The sequence below is a fragment of the Panicum virgatum genome, chromosome 8K, assembly GCF_016808335.1.
Source record: "Panicum virgatum strain AP13 chromosome 8K, P.virgatum_v5, whole genome shotgun sequence".
NCBI classification, from domain to species: domain Eukaryota; kingdom Viridiplantae; phylum Streptophyta; class Magnoliopsida; order Poales; family Poaceae; genus Panicum; species Panicum virgatum.
Genome location: NC_053143.1, coordinates 9895758 through 9923667, shown reverse-complemented (window position 1 = coordinate 9923667; position 27910 = coordinate 9895758). Strand labels below are relative to the sequence as shown.

At 47.5% G+C, this 27910-nt stretch overlaps 3 protein-coding genes across 6 annotated transcripts; all 3 read right to left on the bottom strand.

Moving 5' to 3' along the window:
* Positions 1-177: 177 nt before the first annotated feature.
* On the bottom strand, positions 178-2291 carry LOC120643874 (amino acid permease 3-like). Its single transcript, XM_039920362.1, has 3 exons — positions 1578-2291; positions 1131-1488; positions 178-1034 (listed from the first exon to the last, which is right to left on the bottom strand). The coding sequence occupies exons 1-3, from the start codon at positions 2000-2002 to the stop codon at positions 399-401; spliced, it is 1419 nt and encodes a 472-aa protein (XP_039776296.1). The 5' UTR covers positions 2003-2291; the 3' UTR covers positions 178-398.
* Positions 2292-8565: 6274 nt separating this feature from the next.
* Positions 8566-10599, bottom strand: LOC120643872 (amino acid permease 3-like). Its single transcript, XM_039920361.1, has 2 exons — positions 9869-10599; positions 8566-9780 (listed from the first exon to the last, which is right to left on the bottom strand). The coding sequence occupies exons 1-2, from the start codon at positions 10300-10302 to the stop codon at positions 8784-8786; spliced, it is 1431 nt and encodes a 476-aa protein (XP_039776295.1). The 5' UTR covers positions 10303-10599; the 3' UTR covers positions 8566-8783.
* Positions 10600-14815: 4216 nt separating this feature from the next.
* LOC120643871 (lipase-like PAD4) lies at positions 14816-19429 on the bottom strand. 4 transcript variants are annotated; one of them, XM_039920357.1, is made up of 4 exons: positions 19158-19429; positions 18615-18972; positions 15917-16780; positions 14816-15831 (listed from the first exon to the last, which is right to left on the bottom strand). In XM_039920357.1, the coding sequence occupies exons 1-4, from the start codon at positions 19190-19192 to the stop codon at positions 15031-15033; spliced, it is 2058 nt and encodes a 685-aa protein (XP_039776291.1). In that variant the 5' UTR covers positions 19193-19429; the 3' UTR covers positions 14816-15030. The 4 variants fall into 4 exon arrangements, with proteins under 4 accessions (XP_039776291.1, XP_039776292.1, XP_039776293.1 ...); XM_039920358.1 differs by having other exon boundaries at positions 15929-16780; positions 19158-19428; XM_039920359.1 differs by having other exon boundaries at positions 15917-16678; positions 19158-19415.
* Between the last annotated feature and the right edge of the window lie 8481 nt (positions 19430-27910).

Sequence of the window (27910 nt, the reverse complement as noted above, 5' to 3'; positions counted from 1 at the left end):
TGTAGAAATCAACAGCTAGCCTCATCAATAAAAGTATGAAGTCAAGCAAATTGGAAAGTTATATTATTGATTTGACTTATTAATTCCAAAGAAAAAAGCTATTTTTATTTGAGGCTGGATAACAGCATTTCCTACAATTATTGTGCGTCCTTGGAGAAAATCATAGAAATCCAAATATGAAGCAGAAAAAGGGGTGCTTTGGAATTAATTCAGTTTTGCACACAATATGAGAATCTACAAGGCCCTGGATGAGAAAATGCCACAAAAGTTCAGTGGCTTTGTTTGTTCCCCCCATTTCCTTACAGCTGAGCTTACAACCGGGACCCACTGTCAGTAGTGCAGCACCCCTACTACTATTAGTCGGCAGCCTCGTTCCGGCCCCCTGAACTACTGAACTCCTAGCCGCTGAACGGGCGGTACACTTTGAGCGCGTCGATGACGTCGGCGATGGAGCCGGCGGCGGCGGCGACGGAGACGAGGAGGCAGGCGGCGCTGAGCAGCTGCAGGCAGACCCACCGCGTGCTCCCCCTGCGCACGCCGCGCTGCACGACGTACATCTCGATGGGGAAGTAGACGGTGAGCGGCCAGAAGGAGACGGCGCCGAGGAGCCCCACGACGTCGCCGAAGAAGGGGAGGAGCATGGCGGCGACGGTGGTGAGGCACACGAATGCCGTGCGCCAGGTGAGCCGGAACACGCTGAGGGCGAACGGCCCGAGCCGGAGCTCCCTTGCGACGAAGGCACTGTCGGGCCACGCTGCCGCCGCCCGCCTCTCGACGAAGGCGAAGAGCGGCTGGCAGAAGACCTGGTAGGCGCCGACGAGGTGCGCGACGATGGCGGCGTTGGCGACGTCGAGGAGCCAGAAGGGCTCGTAGAAGCCGAACCCCGTGAGGAGGTTGTCCGGCGCGGCGTCGCCGAACGCCGCGTACCCCATGCACCCGCACAGCATGTAGAAGACCGTCGTCGTCGCCACGCTCACCATCGTCGCCTTCTTCATCACCGCCGCCTCCGACGGCGGCGGCGCCTTGATCGTGTCCTGGTTGTTGGGATTGTATTGTATTGGGTCAGGAGCAGAGGAGCTGAACTGAAGCAGAGCAAGAAGCCAAGAAAGAAAGAAGAGAGGATGGCTTGCCTGGATCTCGATGAGGATGATGGAGTAGGAGTAGGCGAAGGCGATGTTGCCGAAGGCCTGGAGGCTGCGCCAGACCTTCTGGGTGGAGGTGACGCCGTCGCCGATGGCGACGCCAGTGAGGCTGCCCTTGAACCCGCCGTTGGCCACGGTCTGCATGACGCCGAGCGCGAGGCCGATGCCGGAGTAGGTGAAGGACATGACGGCGGCGACGATGGAGAGCCACCATATCTGGTCGAAGTCCGGGATCTGCGAGAAGACGACCTCGACGGCGCCGAAGAGGATCATGTAGGGGTTGCTCGAGCTCCGGCACGGGTTCCTGCGCCCTTTGGAGTGGAAGCAATCCGCCCTCTTGATTGCCCTGCCCGATCGATCGATTGCAGCAATTAATCAGTAAGCAAGCAAGCATGACTGCATGAGAAATAAATCACTGGACGGATTCTTTAGTACCGCATGCTGATGGAGGCGCCGATGGTGTATCCGATGGCGACGCCGACGAGGTTGGCGTACTGGATGGCACCGCAGAGCTTGACCTTGGCGCCGCCGAGGCTGGCGCGGACGGCGTCCATGTAGGTGTAGCTGCGCTTGCCGGCGACGGGGTCGCCGGAACGGTAGCACTCGGCGAGCAGCGTGGAGGTGTAGTAGATGACGAGGGCGAAGAGCAGCATGACGGCGGGGCCGGCGGCCCAGCCGAGCTGCGCGATGGCCCACGCCAGCGAGAGCACGCCGGAGCCGATGACGGCCGTGACGATGTGCGCGCTCGCCGTCCACACCGTGCCAGTCCGCCGCGGCCGCCCGTCGTCGTCCAGCCACGCCGCGTCGCGCGCGTTCCCGGACTCCGCCGACACCTCCATCGGCGCCTTCTTCGACACCATCTCCGGAAGGTAGCTCTTGCTGGCTGGCTAGAGAGAGAGAGAGAGCAGGAGTGAGAGAAGCTTGGATGTGTGGGGCAATGGGGAGGAGGGGGAGGGAGAGGTATATATAGAGTGGGCTTGGAGGAGCATGTGGTTGGCGTGGTCCGTCCATGGCGGCGGTGGCTGGCTGGGCTTCCGCGTGGAGGGTCAGGCAGGGGAGGATGACATGGTGGAGCCTTGTCCCCTTTCCAACTTCCACTGGGCACCTGCTGATGACCATTCCTCCTGCCTCGCCTGGCTAGCTTTTCTCGTTGTACCGATGCTAGCTTAGCTTTGATTTCTCTTTGTTCGTGGCGCCGATGTGTCGTTCACTACAGGAGACAGGAACTTTGCCGTGTGACTGTTGCACACGGCAAAGCCCATTTTACACACGGCAAAGGCTTTGCCGTGTGCAACACACGGCAAACAACCGTCGGCAAAGGTAATCTTTGCCGTGTGTCTTTTGTCGGACACACGGCAAAGAGTTCGCCGTGTGCATATCTGACCCACGGCAAAAAATTTTGAAAAATATTTTAAAAAAATCCGTGCCCTGCCGCCAAGGCTCACCATGCCGGGCCCCACCACGCATGCCTGGGCCCACCATGCGTGGGCCGCAGACCTAGCGCCGGCCTTTGCGTACGGCCGGAGGCGTGGCCATCGCCGCCGCTGGGGGAGCGGGGCCGAGGTGGCCGGCGGCGTGGAGAGGGGCGGCACACGCCGACTACCACGCGCGCGCATGCTTGGGGAGTGCCGGCCGTCGCCGGAGCCGAGCTCGCGCCCCGTCGTCGTTTCCCCCATCCGGCCCGCCACCGCCGGTGCCAGCTGAGCTCGCGCACTCATGCCGGAGGCGCGCCGGCCACCGCTGTAGGGAGGGCCCTCGCTGTTCGGAGCCAAGCCCGCCACCCTGCGCCTCGCTCACCGCCTTCCCGCCGACCAACTGCACCCGACGCCGCCCGCCGACGACTCCAGACCACGCCGCCGCCCTGAAGAGAAAAGAGAGGTGCGTGAGAGAGAGGGAAGAAGAAGGAGAGCTGTTTGGCCTTATCCGCGTGCGAGAGAGGACAGAGTGCGAGCGCAGACGATGCGGCCTCATCGGCGGCGGCGGCGTGAGCGCCGGTGAGGCTGTCGGCGTCGCGAACGCGGCGGTGTGGCGATCCCATGGGCGAGGGCGGCGGCGTCGTGAGCGCTGGCGGGGCCGGCGGCGTGGCGAGCGCGGGCGTGGCCGGCGGCGTGGGTGGGGGCACGGGCGAACGCAGGTGCGAGTGTGGCCGGCGGCGTGTGGCCAGCAGCTGCGTGGGCGAGCGCAGGTGCAAGGTAGGAGATGGCTGCGTGTGTGGCGTGAGTGTGTGGCGTGTGTGAGGCAGAAGGGGATAAGGGGCTGGAACTTTGCCGTGTGCCCCGATCCGGCCCACGGCAAAGACGCCAGCTTTGTCATGTGCCCTGCGATCTAGCCCACGGCAAAGGCAGCCGTTTGCCGTGTGCCCTAGGAGGTGGCACACAGCAAAGGATTTTTTTTTGAATATTGACCACTATTTCATGTATCCTTGACTTCGTGAACTTCTTAACCTTGGCAAAGTGAATAAAGAATTCTTGCTTCATGATCACATGCAGAATAATGTATTATTTCTTGTGTCTTAAATCCAATTTATATCAACTAAATTGTTTGCATATCGTGTTTAACTAAATTTATTATTTAATTGCAAAAAAAATTAAAATTATCAAACATAACCGAAAAGTAACCAAACTTTGACATGAAAGATTATAAGATGTTTATTGCATGTACAAAAAGTCTTGAAGTCAACACTCAATTCGACTGTCGCTTTGACTTCAAATCTCAACGACTTCTTCTCATCTCTATAGATATTCTCTGGAGATGCTTCGATTTATAAGGAGTACAGGTGAAAACTTGTGCAAAACCTTTTCAAATTTTTACCATAGCCTCCTCATATGAAATCATGATATCATGACAAATCTTATATTTTTCAGACTACGTTTGCTTTTTATATAATTTTAAAACTATTGGGCCTCATGTTCGAGGGCATGGTTCATGAGCAAGAACTTCAAATTTTCCATCCATTTTTCGGATATGGTCTCACATGGGACTTCATGATGTGAATATCATTTTTTTGCTTCATTATTACTCTATGTAAAATTATTGCAGTCAAATTTGACTTATTCTCTAAAATTCGTTTTCATGAAATAAAAATATTAAATATAGCAAAAGGACCGGAAAAAAAACCAAAATCTAATTTAGAGTCTCATGTACAATATGAAGATACCCACGAAAGTTGCATGGGTAGAATGAACTTATTTAGAACACTTTTGCCGTGTGCTTGAGACAAGACACACGGCAAAGCTAAACAACACACGGCAAAATTTTAGGGCAAGGGCACGGACATCTTGGTGAGGCTCTTCGCCGTGTGTTAGAAATTTGACACACGGCAAATGAAGAATTTTGCCGTGTGTAACTTTTTTGCCGTGTGTTTTGTTAGCGTGCACATGGCAAATAGGCACGTTTGCCATGTGTGAAGTGTTTGCCGTGTGTCTGCTTCTTAGTCACACGGCAAATGTCCTTTTTTGCTGTGTGTTGTTTACTTTGTCGTGTGTTCCATTGGTGGCACACGGCAAATGCTCCTTTTGCTGTGTGCTCGATTTCTGGCTCACGGCAAAAGGCAGAGCACACAGCAAACGTGCTGTTTCCCGTAGTGGTTGCTCTGGCGTGCTGATCATCTAGACGATGAACATAGTAGAACAGGTGATCAGCGTGCGTGGGAGTACATAACTACGGTACCGTACCGTACGCAGTCGTGTACGTGTACGTAGTTACTTACAGCAGGGGGATGGTACGTGTACGCGTGTCTAGAAATACCGTGACGCAGCAGCCACCATGGCAGCCGGGACAAGCGAGAAGAAGGAAGGTTAATTGTGTGTACGTAGAGCTAGTAGACCGAGATCCGGAGACAAGCTCTCTCCTCCTTTCTTTGGTTCATACTTAGGCTAGTCTTAGTGAGAGTGTTATCGACACAATTAGCTAGACTGTAATCTTAAAAATTGTGCCAATAGAGTGTCATGGTGACACTCCTCTCACATTTCATGACACTTTTCTTTTCTCTCTCCTCATACTATTAATACATATTATCAAATTTAATTTAGTGCCCATCACACTCCTATAATATTCCCACTAAAATTGGCCTTAGATAATTGAGGGCCACGCACATACTTATTACTAGCTCCCTCCCTCCTTTAACTTGTTCTGCGTCACTGGGCTTTTAAACAATTTCGGCGCACGTACTTAATGTTCGTGTAAAAACTGACTGCTCAAAGATTATTCGGACAAAATAAAGAGTAAATCTAGAAGCCTTTTTCAACACGAAATTTGAAACTAAATTATTTTGGGAAAAGATTTGACATCCAATTTTCACCGCCCAAATGTTTAATGAGTCAACCATAAGTGTTGGCAATTAATAAAAAATCATGCCTTGCTGGCTGGTTGTAGTCTCTCATTTGAACGCCAGTTCATCTAGAGAACTAATCTAATGTTGTGTTTACTCCTTTTTAGGATAGAAATAGTTGCCAGGAAACAGTTCAAACGATCTTTGTTAAACTGGTTGTAGTCGCTACAAAAAAGAAAGACTCCCTACTGAGCTTTGCTGATGCAAATGAGTTCTTTTATTCTGCAAGATATTTGAACATAAATGGATCACTCGGACTTGTATGCCTTTTATGATCAACACAAGGAATCATGGAGTGCCGATCAGAATATAGATGTCCCCGTAGTCTTGGTTACCAACACTAGCTATCTATGAACTATTTTGAATTCTGAAAAATGTAATAAGCACGTTACGGACTATTTGTTTTACAGAATGGAACAATTGTTTTTTATGTTCAAAAAAGAAAATCCACAAGAAGGTTTTGTTTGCAGTTTCGGCCCAGTTGTGTGCCGTGCAGTTGGGCCATAACAAGATCCCCATAGTGAGTGGCCCATAACAAATTGTAACATCTGGGCCAGCACGAATTGAATCAAGGCCGAAATGAATCTGCAGATATGGCAGCAGTCAGTGGAGTGTCTTCAGCAGTGGAGAATTCAGAACCCCGTCTCTTTAATTTTACTTTATTTTATTTTTGAACGAAAGAACGCCGTCTTGCTAACTGATGTATTCAGCCGCACATTCTTCATTCAGTCATGCATTTGTGACTAAACAACATTTAAAACAAGTACTCCCTCTGTTTCAAAATATATGTCGTTTTGACTTTTCAGGTACATCCAATTTACTACGTATCTAGATAGACGTTATGTCTATATACATATAAAATACCAATGTATCTAAAAAAGTCAAAACGACCTATATTTTGAAACAAACCAGGTACTCGCCAAGCACAATCGAGTCCGTTGGTTGCTGTTTCGCTGCTTATTATCTTCACTACTATTTCGTTGCTGTATTCAGGCGCCATACAGCAGCAGGCAGGTTAACTAGCTCGTATTATTGTTACTGATCTGCTATCAGATCGATCAGGATGGAGTCTCGGTGACGTGCTAGATCAGGATTGATGGATCATCTTCCTCCTGAAGCTTCTGGGAATGGATGCGCTGCGACTCTGCGAGGTAGTGATGACCGGCTTGCAGCCGCATGTTCCTCTTTTCAGAGTTCAGTGGTAGTAGCGAAAAAGGGCAAAAGGGATGCCCTTGTCCGAAAAGATTCTAGCTATGCCAGTAGTACAAGATAAGTGGAAACTAGCTCGGTCTTTGTTCTCTCTTGCTTTCATTCCTTGTTGAGTGCCTCAAACTAGGTACAAGCTGTAGTATCTATACTCACTCCCTACCTAAACACCCACGCACTCCCTAACTAACCAGAAACTACAACCTATACACACACGCCTACTGAGAATATAAGTGACGGGCACGTTATCCTATTGTGGTTCATAGGCGCTTGAGGCTCCTTCTCCTGAAGAAAACCTGGAAAAACCAGACAGGTGTGACACCAGCGGAACCCCCACCGGGGTTCGAACGCTGGCGGGGGCCTCCCCACCGGAGGACCCAACCACCGAGCTAGGGCTGGGCATTCGGTTAGTGCGGTTAAATCGGTTCGGTTAATTCGGTTTTGAAATATTTCGGTTATGACAAACTCTTAACCGAAATTGTAGCTAGAAATCTTTTAACCGCGTAAATTCGGTTGCGGTTAAATCGGTTCGGTTTTACGGTTAACCGTAATGTATACAATACATAAATAACAAGCAAATTAGAATGAAATTATGACATCAACTACAAGCTATTGGCCACTAAAATAAGCTTAGAAAGCTAGAAAAACAATTAATGTAGCCTCACTTAGATATCTTAATTATGAAAACCAAAAATTATTGATATCTCACATGATTATACATATATTTAAGACATAAGATAAATACATATTACACTCAACTTGCTAAATCGGTTAATTCGGCTAAATCGGTTAGTGGCACATCAAAACCGAAATAATATGCGGTTAAAGAATATCTCAAAAATTTTAACCGCAAAATTAACCGTTAACCGAATTAACCGACTTTTGCGGTTAAAGCGGTTCGGTTCGGTTCGGTTAATCGGTTTCGGTTATATTTTGCCCACCCCTACACCGAGCCATGAGCTCGTTCGCTCTTGCTTTCATTCCTGATCGTGCAATCAGCGTCGTACAAGATAAGTGTTTCTAGAGTTGTTCGTATACACTTTGGGTCGGACAAAATTAGGTGGAATCTGGGAGCTCCGATCCTCCACGATTCTAGCAACAACGCGGCAAATCGGTCGTGTATGAGTAGAGAGGTAGCAGAAGCTATAGCTAGAAGGGGCAATCATTGCGACCGCCGACACGTGTAAGCGTAGGATTTCAAGAACTAACCTACCTTCCAAAGCTGCTGCTTTTTTACATTATTATGCGCATCTATCCGTGTAGTATGAGTTAGTGACCGGCCATGGAGGGAGCATAAGAAAATGAGTTGGGGTCATGCGGAAGAAAGAAAATGGACAGAGAAGTGGGGTTCTTTTATTTACGGAATATCCAAGAGAATTGCGCATCTTTGTATTGAGATAGACAAGAGTTTACAACGCGCTGAAGCGCTCTCATCCCCAAGACATATTACAAAAAGAATTAGACTGCCAAGGGGAGAACATTGCAAGTAAAAGCCCTACATCAACTTGATTTGGATGAACATGTTGAAGCTGTATCGAAAATGAGAAAAGGAAAATGAAGAGGGATCGGACTAATTAAGCAAATGATGGGCTGCAGGTCTGTGCCACGGCCCAAGAACCCTCCAGTGACCAAGCAAGTCACTTATCCCCCATCTGGGCCGTAATGATGGGAACATATTATATGCAAACTAATTTCTCCCGTGCAAACTATTGAAACTTCAATCTGGTTCATCAGATCAACATCCAAGGGGAGGGGTGCGGGGGTGGGAGGGGGGATTTGCAAAAATGTGATTACTCAATCCAAGGGCGGGTCCAGAACTATGCCCCCTTGGATGTTGATTCGATAACCCAAATTGAAGTTTCCATAGTTTGCACGGAGAGAAAGGTCTAGTGTGCTCAAGCAACTTGATTTATCTCAATCATAAATCTTGGCGATCGAGTTTCACATTTTTCTTAATTAGCTCTAGCCGTGGCACATGGCTTCTAAAAGTAGCATTCAGTGGAGCTCTAACCACGTCTTAATTAGCTCTAACAGTGACCAGTTTAGTCACCTATCTAGCTTGTGACTGCAACGGATGGAGCGGAGCATGCTCTAGCAAGTCCTAGCTAGTAGCCGCTGAACGGCCGGTGCAGCTTGACCGCGCCCACGACGCCGGCCGTGGACCCGACGGCGCCGGCGACGGACACGAGGAAGCACGCGGCGCTGAGCGTCTGGAGGCAGACCCATCGCGTGCTCCACCTGCGCACGCCGTGCTGCTTGATGTACATCTCCACGGGGAAGTAGACGGTGAGCGGCCAGAAGGAGATGGCGCCGAGCAAGCCCACGACGTCGCCGAAGAAGGGGAGCAGCATGGCGGCGACGGTGGTGAGGCACACGAACGCCGTGCGCCAGGTGAGCCGGAACACGCTGAGGGCGAAGGGCCCGACCCTCACCTCCCGGGCCAGGAACCGGCTGCCGGGCCACCGCGCCGCCGCGCGCGCCTCGACGAAGGCGAAGAGCGGCTGCACGAAGACCTGGTACGCGCCGACGAGGTGCACGACGATGGCGGCGTTGGCGACGTCGAGGAGCCAGAAGGGCTCGTAGAAGCCGAACCCCGTGAGGAGGTTGTCCGGGGCGGCGGCGCCGAACGCCGCGTACCCCAGGCACCCGCACATCATGTAGAAGAAGGTCGTCGTCGCCACGCTCACCATCGTCGCGCGCTTCATCACCGCCGCCTCCGACGGCGGCGGCGCCCGGATCGTGTCCTGGATCTCGATGAGGATGTAGGCGTACGAGTAGGCGAAGGAGATGTCGCCGAATGCCTGCAGGCTGCGCCAGACCTTCTGCGCCGGCGACACGCCGGCGGCGACGCTGACGCCGGTGAGGCTGCCCCGGAACCCGCCGTTGGCGACGGTCTGCGCGATCCCGAGCGACAGGCCGATGGTGGCGTAGGTGAAGGACATGGCGGCGGCGACGATGGAGAGCCACCATATCTGGTCGAAGTCCGGGATCTGCGAGAAGGCGATCTCCACGGCGCCGAAGAGGATCATGTAGGGGTTGCTCGAGCTCCGGCAGGGGTTCCTGTGCCCTTTGGAGTGGAAGCAATCCGCCCTCTTGATCGCCCTGCAACCATGGATCATTCGTCAGCTTGTTGGTTATCAGAAATTCAGAATAATGGAATCCAAGGCTAGTTCACATATAAAATATTTACAGCATGCTGATGGAGGAGGCGACGGTGTATCCGATGGCGATGCCGACGAGGTTGGCGTACTGGATGAGGCCGCAGAGCTTGACCTGGGCGCCGCCGAGGATGGCGCGGACGGCCTCGGTGTAGGTGTAGTTGCGCTTGCCGGCGACGGGGTCGCCGGAGCGGTAGCACTCGGCGAGCAGCGTGGAGGTGTAGTAGCTGATGGCGGCGAAGACCACCATGGCGACGAGCCCCGGGCCCCAGCCCAGCTGCGCCATCGCCCACGCCAGCGACAGCACGCCGGCGCCGATCACCGCCGTGATGATATGCGCGCTCGCCGTCCACATGGTGCCCGTCCGCCGCGGCCGCCCGTCGTCGTCCAGCCACGCCTCGTCGCCGCGGTTCCCCGCTTCCACCGCCTCCCCGCTCAGGTGGCTTGGTTTCGCCGCCGCCGCCATCACCACCGGCCTCCGATCGTCGAAGAAGAAGCTACGACCTTGCTAATTCGAAACAATAATAATGGCAACACTTGCCTGATTTAGTAAGTAGATGGCGATTTTTAGCTTGCTGTGGTGAGCAATGAATGTGTGTTTAGTTTTTGGTGAATGAGAGGATCGGATCGGAGATTTATAGAGATGAGACGACGACGACGAGAGGGAGAGGGAGAGGAGCATTTGATTGCGGCGTTCATGGTGGTGGTGGCGGCAGTACCAGTGGCTGGCTCATCGAGACGCCGCCGCGTGGAAAGGTGGAGATAGGAGAAGTCTATATCTTTTTTTAGGAAAACAGGAGGGGATTATCCGTCCCCAACCGATTATATAAATTTAAAGAAAGTAAAAAAGGTTACATATGTAGAAAACAGACAAAAGAACGATTACATGAAAGCTTCTAGCCATGCTTAGCTTATCTCTGGAAAGTACTTTGGCTTCGCTTATGAAGGCGCAATAATGCAAAGGTCGCTTTGAAGACTTCTTTGTAATTTTGGATTGACTGGTGGACTTCATTTTCAAAGATATCTGCATTTTTTCGGACTGTCCAGATACTCCAGCGCATATTATTACACTGATCTCCATGAAAGAAGGTTTTATTACCAACTGTCATCTGAATGATGACCTCCAGGACTTCAAACCCCGAAGCTCTGCTGTTTTTGACTTGTATTCAGCTGCTATTTATATTTACTCTCTCTTTTTTTTTACCACGTATACATACTTCTGGCCGACCTCTTTCGTGATAAACCCCACGTATACATGCTCCTTAATCATTTATATTCAGTCTCATGCAAGTACACACATGAGCAAACATTCAGCTACTTGCATGCATGATTACGAAGCGCAGATGATGGGGAATGAAAAGACGAATCTTGGTACTCTGGTTGATGCGTGGAAGATGATGGGGAATGAAAAGACGAATCTTGGTACTCTGGTTGATGCGTGGAAAGCTTAGAACGAAAATGATGTGCTGGTAGGTATCCGCCTTGTCACCTTTCACGTGAGGCTAGTCCTAGCACATTGAATTGTTATGTGATTAGAGGCCGTTTGATTTACGATGAACCACCCCATCTAGGATGGAATGGTCCATCACAAGATCATCTCATGAATTTTTGTGGGGATAAACCGGTTCTCCATTATTATGGGAATCAAATGCATGTGAGAGATGAAGTAGTGGTGACGGATCAACACACTCAACTTCTCAAACCAAACAAAATGTGAGGAATGGGAAAGCGATGGTTGATTGGACCACTCCATTCTTCTAACCAAACAATGTAGGAGAGTTAAAAGAAGGGCTGGATGATGCCATATCTTGGCACAGAAATAGCTTTGGCTCGATATCCATGAATGGGAAACCATGTTTGCAATTTTGAGTCGACTCTCACAGATTAAAAAAAACTAATTCTCTTGAGCGGCCTAAAAATAATACAATATGCTAGGATGTATATTTAATGTAGTACGAGCAAATATATCCGTACGTTGCAAATATGATTTCATTGTGTTTTCATGTTCTCATTGTATTTGAGTCTGTTTAGGTTACAATATAGAGTTTTTGTTTGGTTCTTATTATATACACTCCGGGTCCACCCTTCGGTGATACATGTTGGACCAAATCAAAACTTTTGGTGGAAACATTACGTGCTTTAGAAATATAATAAGGATAAAGTTGTTTTTCTACCATCTATTGAATTCTATATTGGTGGTATGACCGACTTATGACAATCTTAAAAATAGCATTGTGACATGATTCACTCGGAGTAGGCTGAAGCTTCTGTTGCTGGAAATGATGTGGGACCGGCCGCTTAGGTAGCATTTGGTTGCAGAGCGAGGTAACCTTTGTATCTTATTAACCAAAGAGATACAACTTTGGGTTGACGGAATGGCTCCATTCTAAATTTTATAAACAAGACCATTCTATACTATGCGTTTGTTTAAAGGGATGGAGCCATTACAATTCTTGTTTTGTTGGAGGTACGAGAATGGATCTGTCATCACTCCGTTAACCACTGTTATGTGGGACCCATCTATCGTCCACAAAATCCTCCCCTCTCTTTCTATCTCCCACCGTAGCTACCTGAGCTCCCTCGGCCATAGCTCTGTCGGTAGCCACGCTCCGCTTGTGCCACCTAAGATTCCCGTACTGGCCGCGCTTCCACAGAGCTCCTGCCGCGGAATGGCTCTGTCAGCACTGTCAAGCTCCATGTGTGTCGGCTGCGCTCCGCCCACGCCGCCCAACATCCACCCCTACGCCACTCCAAGCTCCGCACAAGCTCCTTGCACCACCCGAGCTCCCGAGTTCTACCCAGCGCCACTAGAACTCCAGCCCGCCCGTGCCGCTCTGAGCTCCACCCAAGCGCCGCCTAGCTTGATGCCCCGCTCCGCTGAGCTCCAATCTGTTGGCATCCCCCAGCAGTGCCGCGCGTGAGGGATGGCAGCTCCGACGACTTTGACACTGGAGGGGCAAGGGGATAGGCGATGGCTCTGGCGAGCGTCAACGTTGCAGGGGCGGCGGCTACAACGTGGCGTGGGAGGGGCGAAGGCGTCTGGGATGGAGCCGAGCTATCCAAGTGGAACGAGCTCATTCAGCTCTTTTTTTAGAACAAGCTCGCCGCGGCACGTGAAGGAGCTGCTCCATTCTGGTTGTTGTTCAACCAGAGGCAGAATGCGATGGCTCCATCTTATTACCCGCTCTTGAACCAAACACACCCTTAAGCTGTCACATCTGTTGCTTGGTCTTTTTAGAAATCAGGATAAGCTAAAACGATGACTAATTTCTTGCAAAAGGTGGGTACCCAATCTTTATCTCTCTTTTCCTTTCTTTTGTTGCGTTCATTTTCAATCCCTTCTCAACATAGGGAATAATATGCATCTTAGCTACAGGCCACGTACTACTAGACCGGGGCGACGGGCCCAACGCGACGCTGACCATTTGGTCGCCGTCATGATATATTTTCACATTTGTCCATATGTTCTTCATGCGCATTGCCATAGGGATTCTAGCATGACCATTTAGTAAAGTTGCTGACTCAAGTATCCAATTACATCGACATCTCATATAATTGAATTTGAAAAAGGGGTTCTAATGTCTAAACCAGATTTTTCTTGCCACCTACTACATTGAGTATCCAATAATAATGTTTTAAAATTTGGAAAATGTGTTTGAAGAAATAAAGGAACCCAAACAGTTATTTGAATGATTACTAGCAGAGCAATAAAATCAAGTATCACTTCATCATCTTGTTCATCTAGGTCGATTGGACAAGTACTAGTAGAGAAACAGAATCATTGTCACCACACACCAGCAGAACAGCTTGAATTTATTCTGGGTGATCTTCTTGGGCCCAAAGTCATCCAATAGGGGCCAAATTCAGATGCAGGGCCCCAACTATTGGAGCTTTGGGCTGGTAGATGTTGCACAATTTGTCCCAAGGTGCCCACAGAGCCCCCCGGGGCTCATGATGGATTGATGGCTATTCACTTCATTGTCATGCTCCTGCCAATGATTTGGTGGCCCACGATAATGCTATATTGCTATCCAAAGCTAAAAAACTACCATCACTATCATCAGGAGACAGCGGTTGGTTCTTCACTAGAAGGCTAACCACCTAGCAGCAGCTGCGGTTAAACTTCACACTGTATTCTCCAAGAATGCCAATGAAAGCCATCACCATTGATAAAAGACAATAAATTCAAGGAGGAATTCTGTGTCAACCACTCAAGCCTTGATAATCACTCATAAAATAAGAAGATCATGCTCCCAAAAAATTAAGATACTCAAAGTGGAAATACTTATGCCACATAAATCATGAGTGTAATCAAAGAGGGAAACCCAAAAGCATTAACCAACCTTCTATGTTAAAGTTAAGGTCCTGTTTGGTTCATGAGACCCATGCAAAAGTTTTTACACTTTAGTCCCTAAAGAACTAAACATGGGAGACTTTTAGGGACTTAAAGTGCAAGTTGGGGCTAAAAATCAGAAATCCCTCTTGAGTAGCTTTTTGGAACTAAAAGCCTACATGGGGCCTACAATTCTACCCCTACCCGGCCCCCACCTCTTGGATGCATGCAGATTATGGGTATAAAGATTGTATTTTGTCCCTAAATAGAAATCCTTACATTTAGGGATGGATAAAGTAGTAAGCACCAATCACAAACATGCTCAAAGCAAACATGCACCTGTCACAAAATGGCAGGGTTAGATGTCATCATCATCAATCTAGCGCCGAAAAAGCCCAACTTCTTTTGACCCGGCCCAAAATCTCAGCAGGCCGGTTTCGGAAATGGCTGGCATTTCCAAGCTTCAAAATTGAACCTGCAGACTGCTGATTTCGTGAAGCTTGAGCCCTGTTCTTTGTTGTGTTAAGACCATTTGAATTTAGAAGAGATTTTGACTGCTCTAATTTATATGCGCGCCAAACAAGAATAAAATGAAACGTTTCAAAAAGGATAATTAAGATTGAAACTTAATTGAATGAGGTGAGGGTATTATACTCCATGAAAGAACAAATACATTATAATTAAATTTCATAATCCAGTGCTTCTACAGGACTAGTATATTTACAATCGCCTGTACTAAAGTTTACTAACATCCACCCATCCATCCAAATCTAATCTTTTGGAAATTTTTCCATCAGCTAGCTAGAATCCTTCAGCTGTGTTTCAGCCTGCTGGCTCAAATTTTTCTTTTTTCAAACAAAACTACAGCAAGATGGTCCTCACTTCATCCCTGAGCTTGAGCTGATTCCACTCCTCCACCCAGAGCGTGTAGCTCGACTGCGGCGCGAGCACGTCGACGGACACCTCCCTGCTCGCCACCAGCTCGCCGGAGTAGTGCTCGAACTCCCGCAGCTCCTCCAGCTTCATCGCCAGCTTCGCCGCGTCGCGCTCGCCCCGCGCGCTCTCCGCCTGCTCCCTCGCCTCCTCCACCCGCGCCCAGAAGCACGGGTCCTGCGTCAGCCCGGCGTACTTGCTCCGCCGCCTCCTGCTCGCCGACGCCGCGACGTCGCCGCCGCGGCAGACGCCGGCGCCGGCGCACCCCTTCTCCTGCCACCACCTGTCGAACAGCTCGTACCGGCGCTCCCGGCCGTGGGTCGCGTACCTCCCGCGCGTCCGGTGGAGGTTGCGGCGGTGGTAGTCGGCGATGTCGAGCGGCTCGACGAGCAGCTGGTAGAAGCGCGCGGCGTTCACCCACTTGGCGCGCCGGTGGAAGTCGTGCGGGAGCTGGCCGGCGTCGAGCATGGCGAGCACGCCGTCCCAGAACTGGCCCAGCTTGATGCGGTACATGTTGGCCTTGCTGAACTTCTTGGGCGACCGCCGCTGCTTGAACGCGTCGTAGTACCCGAGCTCGCCGTCGAACAGCGCCTTGTACCACTCGATCTGCGCTCGGCACGGCGTGATCCGCCCCAGCTTCGTCGCCAGCTGCGCGCAGTTCAGGCTCGGCCGCCGCCCCGCCCGCCTCGACATCTTCAGCCACTGCCGCGCCGTCGACGCCTCCGTCGCCTGCAACAGCACCGGTCGACGGCGATCAGAAAGGCATCGCCGGGCACACCATCTCGATCATGGACACGCTCAGACCAGTACGTACATGTGCTCTCACCATGGCGTGTATGCCCGAGGCTTCCAGGGCGAGGGAGACGCCGGCGTCGTAGTTGGACGCGGCCGGCGCGTCGGCGGCGCGCAGGACTCTCTTGACTAGCAGGTGCTGCGGAATCTTCAGCACGAGGTCGCCGTAGCAGGAGTGCGCCGCCTCGGGGGACTCCAACCCCGGCGCGCACCGTGACGCGAACGTGGCGTAGAGCATCTGGACGGCGGCGGCGGGGTTGTCCACGCACACCGCGCCGTCCGGCGAGCACATCACGTACGTCCCGAACGGCCGGTACGGGCCACCGCTCGGCGCCGCCGCCGGGTCGGCGAGCTTCTGCTCCATCGCCACCGCGCCGACGTGCGTCTGGATCAGCTGCCGGAGCGCGTCCCTATCGGCGGTGACCGCGGTCACCGCGCCCGAGTGGTGGGTGCGCGCCGGCCATTGCCGCAGCTGCATTTCGACGATGATGCGCGCGGGGACGGCGTCGAGGGGGCAGAAGAGGAGCCTCGGGACGACGTCGTGCTGGGAGACGACGTGGCAGAAGTTGCCGCCCCATCGCTCGCGCAGGATGGCCCTGGACAGCGCTTCGGTGCCGAGCAATGGGCTTCCGAAGGTGACGCACAGGACCGGAGGCGCCGGACCAAACGTCGAGCTTGACGACGAGATGCAGAGGTAGTGCAGGGCGGCGAGGGCGGCGATGGCGCCACCGAGGGAGTGGCCAGTGAACACGACTGCCTTGCCCCTGATCTGATCCAGTAGTATCTGCATTGCCAACAAATTGCAATGAGTAGGTCGCAGTTCGATCTCCAGTTGCAACATGCAGCACAAATTGAGCTTTAGCATTTCAGTGACATAGGTGCAAACCTACAGTGAGCAAAGGTATTTTAGCCGCATAGGAAGAAACACACAATATTGATACAAGAACAATGAAAATCATGGAAAATATGATGCACTTGATTGGAGTCAGTTACTCGATTAAAAAGGCAACAGTGATAACGATGCTTGATTAAAATATATACTGATTCAGGAGATTTGGATCTCAAGCCACCTGCATAAGCAACACGCAATACTCATACTGAACCCAAAAAAAATAATGCAAAAAGATAACCATCCTTTATGATTTATGAACAATAATTTGGAAAGTACTCAACTAAAAAAGGCAATATTAGTGATGATACAAGAAGGTATAGAAGAACTGGGGACAGGGTGTGACCCTCTGAAAGATAACTGAAAAGATCAACAGAAGCTGAAGTTTCTCCACGTATGGGATTAAAAGGGGCCCATATGAACTTATGATGGAGCACAAGGCTGTCGTCACCGAGGACATAAATTCTTTATAGTGGAATTTAGTTCAGATGTCTTAATCACGAGTAAGATTATCATAAAATTTTGATGATCATTTGAAATTATTGAAAAGCAGAACATAATGTCCCAGCGAAAGCAGCCTGAATTCTGAATGACACCAAACTATGTACATGTAGGACGACTCTTCATCATGATTAGATCGATTTTAGTCCTCCAGATCAATCCTTCTCCACATCTTATTTCGAAAAAATTTCAAGATCTTGCAATTTCTTTAGATCTCTTTCTGCATGTTTATTGTAGGAGCCACTGTCCAAATCATGAGTAGCAGTGCAGTGCATTTTATATGCCTTATCACCATCATTTGCTCTGTTGCTTATGGGCCCTTGAAATGCATCAGGTTGTAAGCCACAATAAAGGAGAACAGCAACTTTTGGTGGGTACTGTGAGCTATGTAATGTGGATGTACTTTTTGTTTGCATTGATACAGCAGGTGCATAGCATCTCAAGTTAGCCGCCAAATTTGACAGGGATTGTATTCTGTACACACACCCTTAATTGAGCTGTAAGCTAAACTTGACAAACTCTTACAGTCTTTATTATGCCAGAGACAGCAAACTAACAGAAGAAATCACAAGAGAGAAGATAGACACTGAAAAGGCAATAGCAACTTGTACTTTGCTCTTCCTAGATTTTCCCTCAAAAAGAAAGATTTTGTTTTGCTTTCATCACACAATGTTCTTACACTTGACTGACAAATCGAACTGTTAAATTATTGCACTATAAAATATTGAGGCCTTGTTTAGTTGCATTTTTTTAAATTCCAAATTTTTGTTGCGGCACCTGTATGGAGCACTAAATCTAGACGAAATAAAAAACTAATTGCGCAGTTTGCTTGTAAATTACGAGACGAATCTAATGAACCTAACTAGGTTGTGATTAGACACTAAATTGCTACAGTAATGCTATAGTAAACATGCTATAATGATGGATTAATTAGTTTCATTAGATTCGTCTCGTACTTTACAGAAGAGTTCTGTAATTAGTTTTGTAATTAGTCTATGTTTACTACTTCAAATGTGAAAAGATTTCCTTTCAAAATTTTTACAGCCCGCATCTAAACAATGCCTGAATCACTGACACTGGGAATTGTAAAATCTGAGTGCATCTCTCTCATTTGTATTTATGAACACAAGGTCACAGCACCAACCAAAGACAGGCACATCAACATCACATCCCAAGCCAGCCATAAAGCAAAATATCAGACCATCACATAAAACCCCGAAATTAAAGATGCTAATTTAGTCAAATTAGTGGGCAAACTGCTCCAATTAACGCGCTAAACACAAAACAAATGATAAATCAGGCAGATATTTTCAATGATGCGATCAATCACCTGGAAATCAGGGGAGCCCCACAGTTTCAAGAAGCACTGCAGCGCGAGGGCCTGCACGGCGACCTGCTCCCCCACGGCGGCCGCGTCGGGCTCGGCGGCGACCAGCGGCGCGAACATCCGCCGGGTAGCGTCCCCGCCGAGCCCCACCGGCGCGAAGACGCCGCCGCCACCGGCCACCGCCGCGCCTGCCGCCGACAGCGCGGCCGGCGCCCCGGAGAACCCCACGTACACCGTGCCGCCGTCCTCGCCGTGCACGAGCCCCGACGCGGCGGCGTCGGCGGCGGCGCAGCGGTCCCAGGCGCGCGCCAGCAGCGGCGAGGAGGCGAGCAGCGCGCCGAGGACATGGCTGGTCTCGAACCTTCACAAGCACGAAGCATTTGAGCCTCCTCGCCGCATCAAATTTCCATCTTTTTTCTCTCTCTCCAATTGGGCGCGAAAGGTAGAGAAAGGAACAAACTTTTTGGGCGCGCGACCGATGCAGCAGGTATTTATAAGTGGCGATGCGAGGAAAAGCGATGGAAAATTTGGAGCGGAGGAACTTACATGGAAGCTTCTTCTTCCCCAGCGGCGTCGTCCATGGCTGCCTGCTGATGAGCTTCCCAGAAGCAGGGGTAGAGAGAGAAAGAGAGAGACTTGGATGGAGGCTAGAGAGAGAGAGAGAGGGGAAGTGGTCAAGTTTTATTTGGCGGCCAGGGCTCTGTTTTGATGATGGCAGAGCACTCTGCTGAGGGGTCAAATGGTATGGTTGATTTTGCATCAAGGGACCTCTGCAAATGAGTTGCTTACTTGGCACTCCTTGCTTAGAATGATGCTCTGTTCTCTTTTTTTTTCCTGGAGAAGATGCTCGGATATTTTCAATGCGAGGGCTATTTTTTTCAGCTACTACTACACTAGTAGTACGCTGAACTTTGTTTTTTATTTGAAGTATTTATAAAGGGAAAAAACTCACGCTCTAGAGTGGAGTATTCTCTTTTTTTTTTGCAAAAGTACAATTTATCTGGCATATGTATAAAAGCCTACACGTTTTAAGCAAGTGTAGAAAACTACACATTTAGAGTTTTAGTTCTCGATGAACTTTCATTTCTTATACATAGTGCAAATATAATTATTCATAGATTTTTCTTAATTGATAACTGTGACACTAAATGCGTCATTTTTACGCATAACAATTTTTATGCACTTAATTAAGAAAGGCATTATTTTTTATTTTGATAATATAAGTTAGTTCTGCAGCAGGAAAAGCTAAGGTGTGTGGAACACTTAGGGTGTGTTTGATATGGGCAAAACTGTGTGCCCGAGCCCGTCAGCTGCAGGGCGCCGTGTTTGATTTCGTTTACCTGTTCCCCGGCCTGTCCCTGTGGATGCAAAAAAACGTTCTCTCTCTTGGCTCTGGCCGCACGCTCCTGATGAGCGTTTTTCTGGAGCCATGCTCGTTCCGGCGCTTGTGCTCGTCTTCGGTTACCTCCCCACGCTCACCTCCCTCTTCCCCCACGCTCAACCGCGGAGTCGGAGCCCGTTGCCTCGTCCCTCATGCCGCCGCCCGCGGGCGAGCGGAGACGCCGGCCATGGGTGGCTCGCCGGCGGCAAGGGAGTGGCAGCGCGGCAGCCAGGAGCCCTTGCGCACTCGTGGGTGCTCTTGGATCGGCTCGCGGCCGGCAGAAACGATGAAGCCAGGAGCGCCGACGGCCTGCAGCGGCAAGGCCGGGAAGGGCACCCGCAGGGCGTCGCCGGTGTAGAACGGCCCACGTGGCCACGGCGTGCTGGCCGTGCAGGGAGTTGTGGTGGGGGCCCGTTCCCGGAGCACCGCCTCCGCGCAGCGGTCGAGGACGCCGACACCCTCTCGTCTTCTTTCCCCACGGCGGTCGAGGACGCCTCCCCGCTCTCCGCCGACTACACGTGCACGGGCTGTAGGAGCCGTCGTGCAGGGACGACGTTCGGCGAGCGGAGGCCCGCCATGAGCGCGCGTTCCCGCCGCCGCAGCTCCGTTTTGCCTTCAATTTTTTCTAGCCGTAGATCTATGAAAGTATTTACAAAAATTAAATTAAATTAAATAGTGGTTGTTGATCAATGGAAGGTATTTACAAAAAAATAAATTAAATTAGTATTCGGTTCAATTTTTTGGTACTTAGTCCCACATTTTTGTACCACCAAGTGCTTTAGTCTAGGTATTTTCTACCTTGATTACCGTACGATTCTGTCAGATAGACTGCTCTTATTTTTTCAATCATTGTAAAAATTCTGATTAAAGTAGTATTCGGTTCCAATTTTTTTGATACTTCGTCCTACATCTTGGTACCACTAGATACTTTAGTCTAGCTACTTTCAGGTACTTCCTAACTTGATCACCGTACGATTCTGTTAGATGAACGACTCTTATTTTTTTCAATCATTGTAAAAATTCTCGTATACTTAATATCTTGAACTGCTGAGTATTAACATTTGTTTAAATCTGAGGAGTTTCTCCATTCTTTACTAAATTTACATGCAGTTCCTATGTATTTTGTATTTACTGAAAGGATAGCTTAATATAAACTACCGAAATCCAATGAGCTGTAAGATATCACACTTTTTTCCCATGCAGCAACACTTTTCATATTAATATAATTTTATAATGCTTGTAAAAGCACACAAACAAAAAGGAAATGATCAAATGCGAAGTCTTTTATTGTTTCTCCATTTTTTATTGATGAAAATATCCAAAGCAACAACCTCCTCCAATGCGCTCTACTTGTCAAGCTTATTGTCCCTCTTTGTGTCCTCACACTGCAACGTTGTCCAAAATCGCAGCCAACATATATGTGTTCCCTGAAAGTATTATGTTTGTAAATATATTATGATATAAAAGTATATGTCAAAACTGCACTGTGACATGAGAAGGTGCATGCTTAAGTTTTTTAGGATTATAATATATCCCTTAATAATAACTTCCACATTATACGAGAAATTATGAACAAAAAATGCTTGAAACACTATGTATCACACAATTTATCTGTCATAGAGTGTTTAATTTTTTCTTTGAGTTCAAATTTGCTAAAATATTAATTTAGAGCTTTGTTACAATGATTGTAAAGTATCAATTGGGTACTTTCAAGTACTTTTGCCTTTAATTTTTCTGACCGTTGATCAATGGAAGATATTTACAAAAATTAAATTAAGTTAGTATTCGGTCTTACTTTTTAGTATTTTCCCATATTTTTGTAGCATCAGGTACTTTAGTCTTCTAGGTACTTTCTATCTTAACTACCATATGATTCTATCAGACGGACGGTTCTTATTTTTTTCAATCATTATAAAAATTCTCATTAATTCAATGAAAGCAATGTAGGAAACACTTTAAGTCGGAACCCCACCCCTCCTGCCCCGCCTCTCTCTATCTATCTACACGCACACTACAACTTTTGCATGTAAGAACTTTATTTATGTGCTTCAAACAAGTCCACTATCCGATTAGCATGGAATCGAAACTGGCATGCATTGAAACCTATTATTTATAATAATATATGCACCAATTGGACAAACTGGCATGCATTTCCCTGAATTTTTTGTTTTGTTTCTTTTCTTTTTAATGTTTTTCCTTTGTCTTTTGAGGTGTGGACATGAAAAAGGGGTGTCACTTTTTCCTCATGTGATTGCACTATCATCAGGGCCATGGAGCCCTTTCTCATCAACCTCAAGTGACATTCAAATCATAGTTTATCCTTTTCACTTCATCTCCGGTTTTCCATGACATATAGATTCTCTGTGTGAAGTTTCACATACATATGGAGTTTGATTATGTTATGGCGGCCAGGTCTTGACTTGGGGCTATATGGGGCTCTAATTTATGAAAAAACCCATGTGGAGTTGTTAAGAAAAAGCTAGACAACGCGTGCAACGCAGTGCAAAGAATTTGTTCTTCAATGGTAATTGTTAAATAGCTACCAAACTATAACACCAGTAAAATTGTCTTGGACTCTTGGTTGAATATTCTTATACCTTCGAGATTACACTTTTAATTGACGTGTAACTGAACTAGTGGAGTGAGAATATTAATAACTAGCTGGTAATTACTTCATTGAATCGATCCTATTTACTCTGTGGACCAACTCATATTTCTTTTGATTCTTTACCATATTTTCTGCTTAAATTATATTCTTTTCTTTTTTGCCTTTTGAGTTGTGCCAACAAGAAAAGGATATCTCACTTTTATTCCTGGAATGGAACTATCATCAGGAGCGTGGCCACCACTCTTATCATTGCCAACTCCCCCAAGTGGATCCTTTTCTCATATCCTTGACATAGATTCTCCATGACAAAAAGATTATAGTATTTTATCTCACCACTCTCTGCACATGGTTAATAGACGAGTTGAAACCACACTACACCTTTTATTTCCTTTTTTCCTTCAATAATGTGATTTTATTCTGATGCGAGACCTGCAAATCTTCTTTACTGCAAAAAGAGAAATCTTTTTTTTTCTTTGACAAACTAAGAGGATAACTAAGATGACATGTGTCCTTTGACACCCTTCAGTTCTAGGAGTACAATATTTTCAATATCCAGAAACCCTCTAGAAGAAAAATAAACCTTTATTTCTGAAAATGTATATGTCAGTAACCTCAACCCTGCAGTGATGACACTGACTTTCGGGGGGGACACGGTGCGGTACAAGGATGTCACCAATCGGCCAGTCGCAGCACCAACATTTACAATTAATAGGCACAGCATTTGGCACAGACAGCGTGCTCGTTGATATGCTCTCAGTACAACAACGGCCATGCTGACTGCGTCAAATGCTGTCTTCTTATCAATCGGAAGTGCTGGTGATGCGACCAACCAATTCGCGACGTCCTTATAGCGCATCGCGTATCTCCGAAAGGTAGTGCCATCACCGTTGGATGGAGATTAACGACGTATACTTGTTTCGAAATAAAGATTTTTTTAGCTTCTAGATGGTTTCAATGTGAGCCTGAATAAATACATCACTAGAGTGTCAAAATAATCCATTCATAAAACAAAAAATTCTAATATACTCATTTCATTAATTCATTCATGAATACAAAAATCAACTATCCACAATATGGTCATATATACAAATACATCACATGAAGTGTCTACACTCATTCTAAAAATTTCTACTATCCACATACTCATCTAAATCTAAAAGAAAATCACACCTACATATGCAATCTAGCTAAATGTCCAAGAAATGAGCTAGCGACACATTTTCTCTATTTCTAAAGCTATACAAGCCAAGGAAGAAGAGAAAAACAAGCCCCAAACCTTTTAGCGCCGATGGATGGACGGGGAATCAAAGATCTTCACAAATGTGGTGAAGAAATGAGCAAGAACTCCTCTCTCCCGAGCCAAGAACAGCAAGAAACAAGTGAGCTAAATGGCTCGGGCGGGGGGAGAGGGAAGGAGATAAGGGGGCCAAGGCCTTTTGTCCCGGTTGGAGACACCAACCGGGACAAAAGGGGGGCCTTTTGTCCCGGTTGGTGGCTCCAACCGGGACAAAAGGCTACGCGGGTCTTTTGTCCCGGTTGGAGCCACCAACCGGGATAAAATGCCACCCTTTTGTCCCGGTTGGTGCCTCCAACCGGGACAAAAGGCCCCTGTCCCCCCGCTGGCCCGGCTAGCCGTTGGACCCGGGACAAAAGCCACATATTGTCCCGGACCCAAAAGCTGTCGGGACAAATGGCCTAGAACAAAAGCCTATTCTATAGTAGTGAGTCACATTATATCTTCTTAGTTCTTATTATTACGCGGCCTCACTCCTAGGCGCTCAAGGTCCAAGGTACGGCATGGACCGAGAAGCAGCTCTGTTTTTTTATTGCAATTATGCAAGGTCTCCCACCCTCTCTTTGGGTTGTTGGCTCTGTTTTTTCTTTACAAGAATGAAGATGAAAAGCTAGGGATGTCCATAGTGCCTCGCCCATGCTTTTTTTTATGGGATGGGAGGGGAGAGCTCACCTACTGGTTATATAGTAAAAAAGCAGACCACAAAGTGTATGTTAATTACAAAAAAGAGAACAAAGGAAAAGGAACTAAGTTATTACACTCTCTAGCCATAGGAAACTATTTCTGTTTTTCCCTATGGATAACAAAGGCAAATTCATGAATGAAAGCTGCCTTCATATTTTGTGTTAACGGCTCTTCACTATGATCGAAGAACTGCAAAAACTACATGTACACCACAAGAAATGGGAGCTAGCTAGCTGCTTATTAATTAGATTTCAAAGGATTTAAAAATACTGGCGATTGACCAGAGAGGCAGCAGATGCTGATGGTCGTGGTCTTCGTTCAACCGACGACGAAGCCTAGGTCCAGTAGGGCCCACACGGCCACTGGCCCCCAAATTTGCTCGCACTCCATGACCTATGGATCCTGGTTATCTTTGACATTAGGTGTGTTCACCGAGATAGACTTTTTACATGCACTGACCACGGATTAATTGTTGAATAATGATATAATCTGATGATATGTTTGATATCACTAGAGTTTTCACGAGAGTTTACAGTGCCATTATTGCTTCCATTAGGGCCGGAGACTATATATGGTATTAGTCTGCAAACTCTCACAGACGATAGATAAGCCAATAAATTATGTGTCATGTGCCCTAAGAGCAAGTATTACGGTCGGCGAGGAATCGGCGAGATCTTAGGTGGCGGTGAGAGAAATGAAGAGAGAGAAGAGATCGGGCGTCTCGCGACGCGGCGGCTAAGAGCCGGCGGATGCGCGCAGCGCGCGCTCTCATTGGCTGCGCAGCACTGGCCGCTTGCCGCTGCTGCCCGTTGCCGCAATAAATGAAGCCACGCTGGTGTTTCATTTCGCCTGCTGCGGGCGCAACAATAAGCGTTGTTCTAAGGGCACCCACAATTGTAGTGAAAAGCTAGTAGTAAGCAATAAATGCTAGCTTATACTACCCGGTAGTAAGCATTGTGGGTGTCGGCCGGAACAACTACCGAGGCATAAGCCTATTGCCGGCAATAATGGATTAAAATACAATATGTGTGCTGTAACTATATATGTACATCTAGAATAGAGAAGTGAAATGAATAATGCATAGCAATTGGCTGTGCTCCCATCCCATTCTTGTCGCTCGAGTTTTACTGGTTGGCTAGGTCCCACCTTATTTACGGCTCCAAAACTTAACCATTGTGTAGTTTCACTTAACTATTTAAGTACTGCTTGGCTGGATGCCGCCATTGCTTGCCACTTCAACAATACTATACATTGCTCATGCCTTAACCCCATAGGACATCACTAGCTAACTAGGCTAGCTACCTGTACATGAGCTGGTCTTGGGGTCAAAGTCCACGTCAAGTCATCGTCGTTTGAATATCGTGTCCCCATGTATACGCTGTGGATGCTATGAGTTCCCTGCTGATAAGGTAATTCCATGAGCAGCTAGCTAGCTGTTGATTTGATGGGGACAAAACATCAGCTAGCATCCCTTGAAAAGAATTAACCTAGGGGTGCAAATGGGCAACCTTTAGGTGCGTCTCCAACCATCTTTAGTTCAAAATATTGTACTAATTTTTTAAAATAGAATTTTATTTTAGAGAAGTACAAAATTTTGAACTAAAGAGGGTTGGAGGTGCCCATAAAAATCACCCATTTGCAACCCTAAACTAACCTGTGATTAACAACGCAGCCCACACAGTACGTAGCTAGATGATGATATGATGATGAAGCACACGTCTACGACTACTCCCCTTCACTGCTCGCGTCGTCACGACGAGTAGTCGTGACAGCGATGCTGTGCGTTTCCTGCAACGAGGAGAAGCCGCCCACGCGAAACAAACGAGACAAATACTCTTATCTTTGGTACATTTATATATACAATCCATAGACTAATTACATATAGACGTATATATATGCTGGCATGTACGTTATTAGCTAGGCTGATAGCAACAAGCACCCAAGGAATTTCAAAGCGTGTTTTTCAGTAGTGTCCTCATTATCTTTTGCAGCATTATTAATTCCCAAGGCCCAATCGTTTGGGTTTGCCCACGTGTAAGTTGGTTCCCTCAGCTCTTGTGGCAGCATGCATGCAGCATCTATATAGTCCCAACAGTCTGCACTGCAGTAACAAACTGTGGCCGGTGCTGATTTGTTATGGCAGCATGCATGCAGCATCCATATCGAACAGTCTGAACAGAGTGATCAGTTTCTTTTGGAACAGCATACAACCCATGCATGATTATGTTCCTTTACAGAACTTCTGATTATACATGCACATGACATAGGCAAGGTTTAGAATAATAATAATACATACTAAAGCCGGACTAATTGAACTGGAAGTCGTTGCTGCTGCACTTTTTTTAAATTTATTGCTGACAACGAAAGCTTGATCATTGTTGTGGTGCTTATTTTTCTACCGTTGTCCGCTGTATATATACCTTTTTCCTTGTGCATGTGCTGATTAACAGCTGGCTTTTCATAGTGGAAATCTAAGTGCTATCACATCTTATATAGGAGCAATAATGTATATGAGCAAAACTAAGAAACCGTTGCACAATTCCCATTTGAGTAGTGGATCTTCTTTTTTATCTATGCATCAATGAAGAGTGAGAGGGGTCCAAAGCCTCCAGATGTGAAGGTACTCAACTTGTGGGCATCTTCGTCAAAACTCACGAGCCTTAAAGGTAACTGTCAAAACTAGCTATTTTATCTCTTTTATTAACGTTTGGTCCAATCACCAGTACACTACATAGTACATACTGCCTCTGTATTAAATATTTGTGTTCATCAACTACAACGACTGCATTCTGGCTGGTGTATTTTATCATATGTCACTATCTCCAAAGTCATGTCATATAACACGAATATGATACGGCTCATCCAATGCATAGTATCCGGATGTTCCTGATTTTTATAAGAATTTCTACAATTTCTCTATTTTTATAGAGTGTCCACCTAGGATCATCCTAGGTAGTTTCACGTGGAGGCTTAAAAGGAGCCTCTAATTAGTAATAGTAAGATGACCCAAGTATGGCCTAAGTGGTTGAAATCTATGTGAAAAGATTAAACACATAAGATCGATTTGACATTTCACTACATTATGCTTACAATATTTATAAAATAACTATTTTTTGGTTAGCAAAAATTTGCTAAGCTAACGAAAATATATCCCTAAAAGCATTGTAGAATATATTTTCCCCCCAACTGATGTTGGGTGGTAAGATATCGATACCAATTTACTAGGTTTCTAGCTAGCCTTGGTCATATATCCAACTTTTAATTTAATTTTATTCCAAATTAGTTTGGTTACGTTATTTGTTGAATAAGAATAACCATGAGGTCTATAGATC

Bases quoted from the DNA above. Each gene is read 5' to 3' on its own strand.
- LOC120643874 (XM_039920362.1), bottom strand. From the start codon at position 2,002: ATGGTGTCGAAGAAGGCGCCGATGGAGGTGTCGGCGGAGTCCGGGAAC. The intron at 1,489-1,577 runs GTACTAAAGAAT...TCGATCGGGCAG, and splicing joins GGCGCCTCCATCAGCATGCG to GGCAATCAAGAGGGCGGATT. The intron at 1,035-1,130 runs GCAAGCCATCCT...CCCAACAACCAG, and splicing joins TCATCCTCATCGAGATCCAG to GACACGATCAAGGCGCCGCC.
- LOC120643872 (XM_039920361.1), bottom strand. From the start codon at position 10,302: ATGGCGGCGGCGGCGAAACCAAGCCACCTGAGCGGGGAGGCGGTGGAA. The intron at 9,781-9,868 runs GTAAATATTTTA...CCATGGTTGCAG, and splicing joins GCCTCCTCCATCAGCATGCT to GGCGATCAAGAGGGCGGATT.
- LOC120643871 (XM_039920357.1), bottom strand. From the start codon at position 19,192: ATGGACGACGCCGCTGGGGAAGAAGAAGCTTCCAT. The intron at 16,781-18,614 runs GTGATTGATCGC...TGCTCACTGTAG, and splicing joins GGGGCTCCCCTGATTTCCAG to GTTTGCACCTATGTCACTGA. The intron at 15,832-15,916 runs GTACGTACTGGT...GTGCTGTTGCAG, and splicing joins ACGCCATGGTGAGAGCACAT to GCGACGGAGGCGTCGACGGC.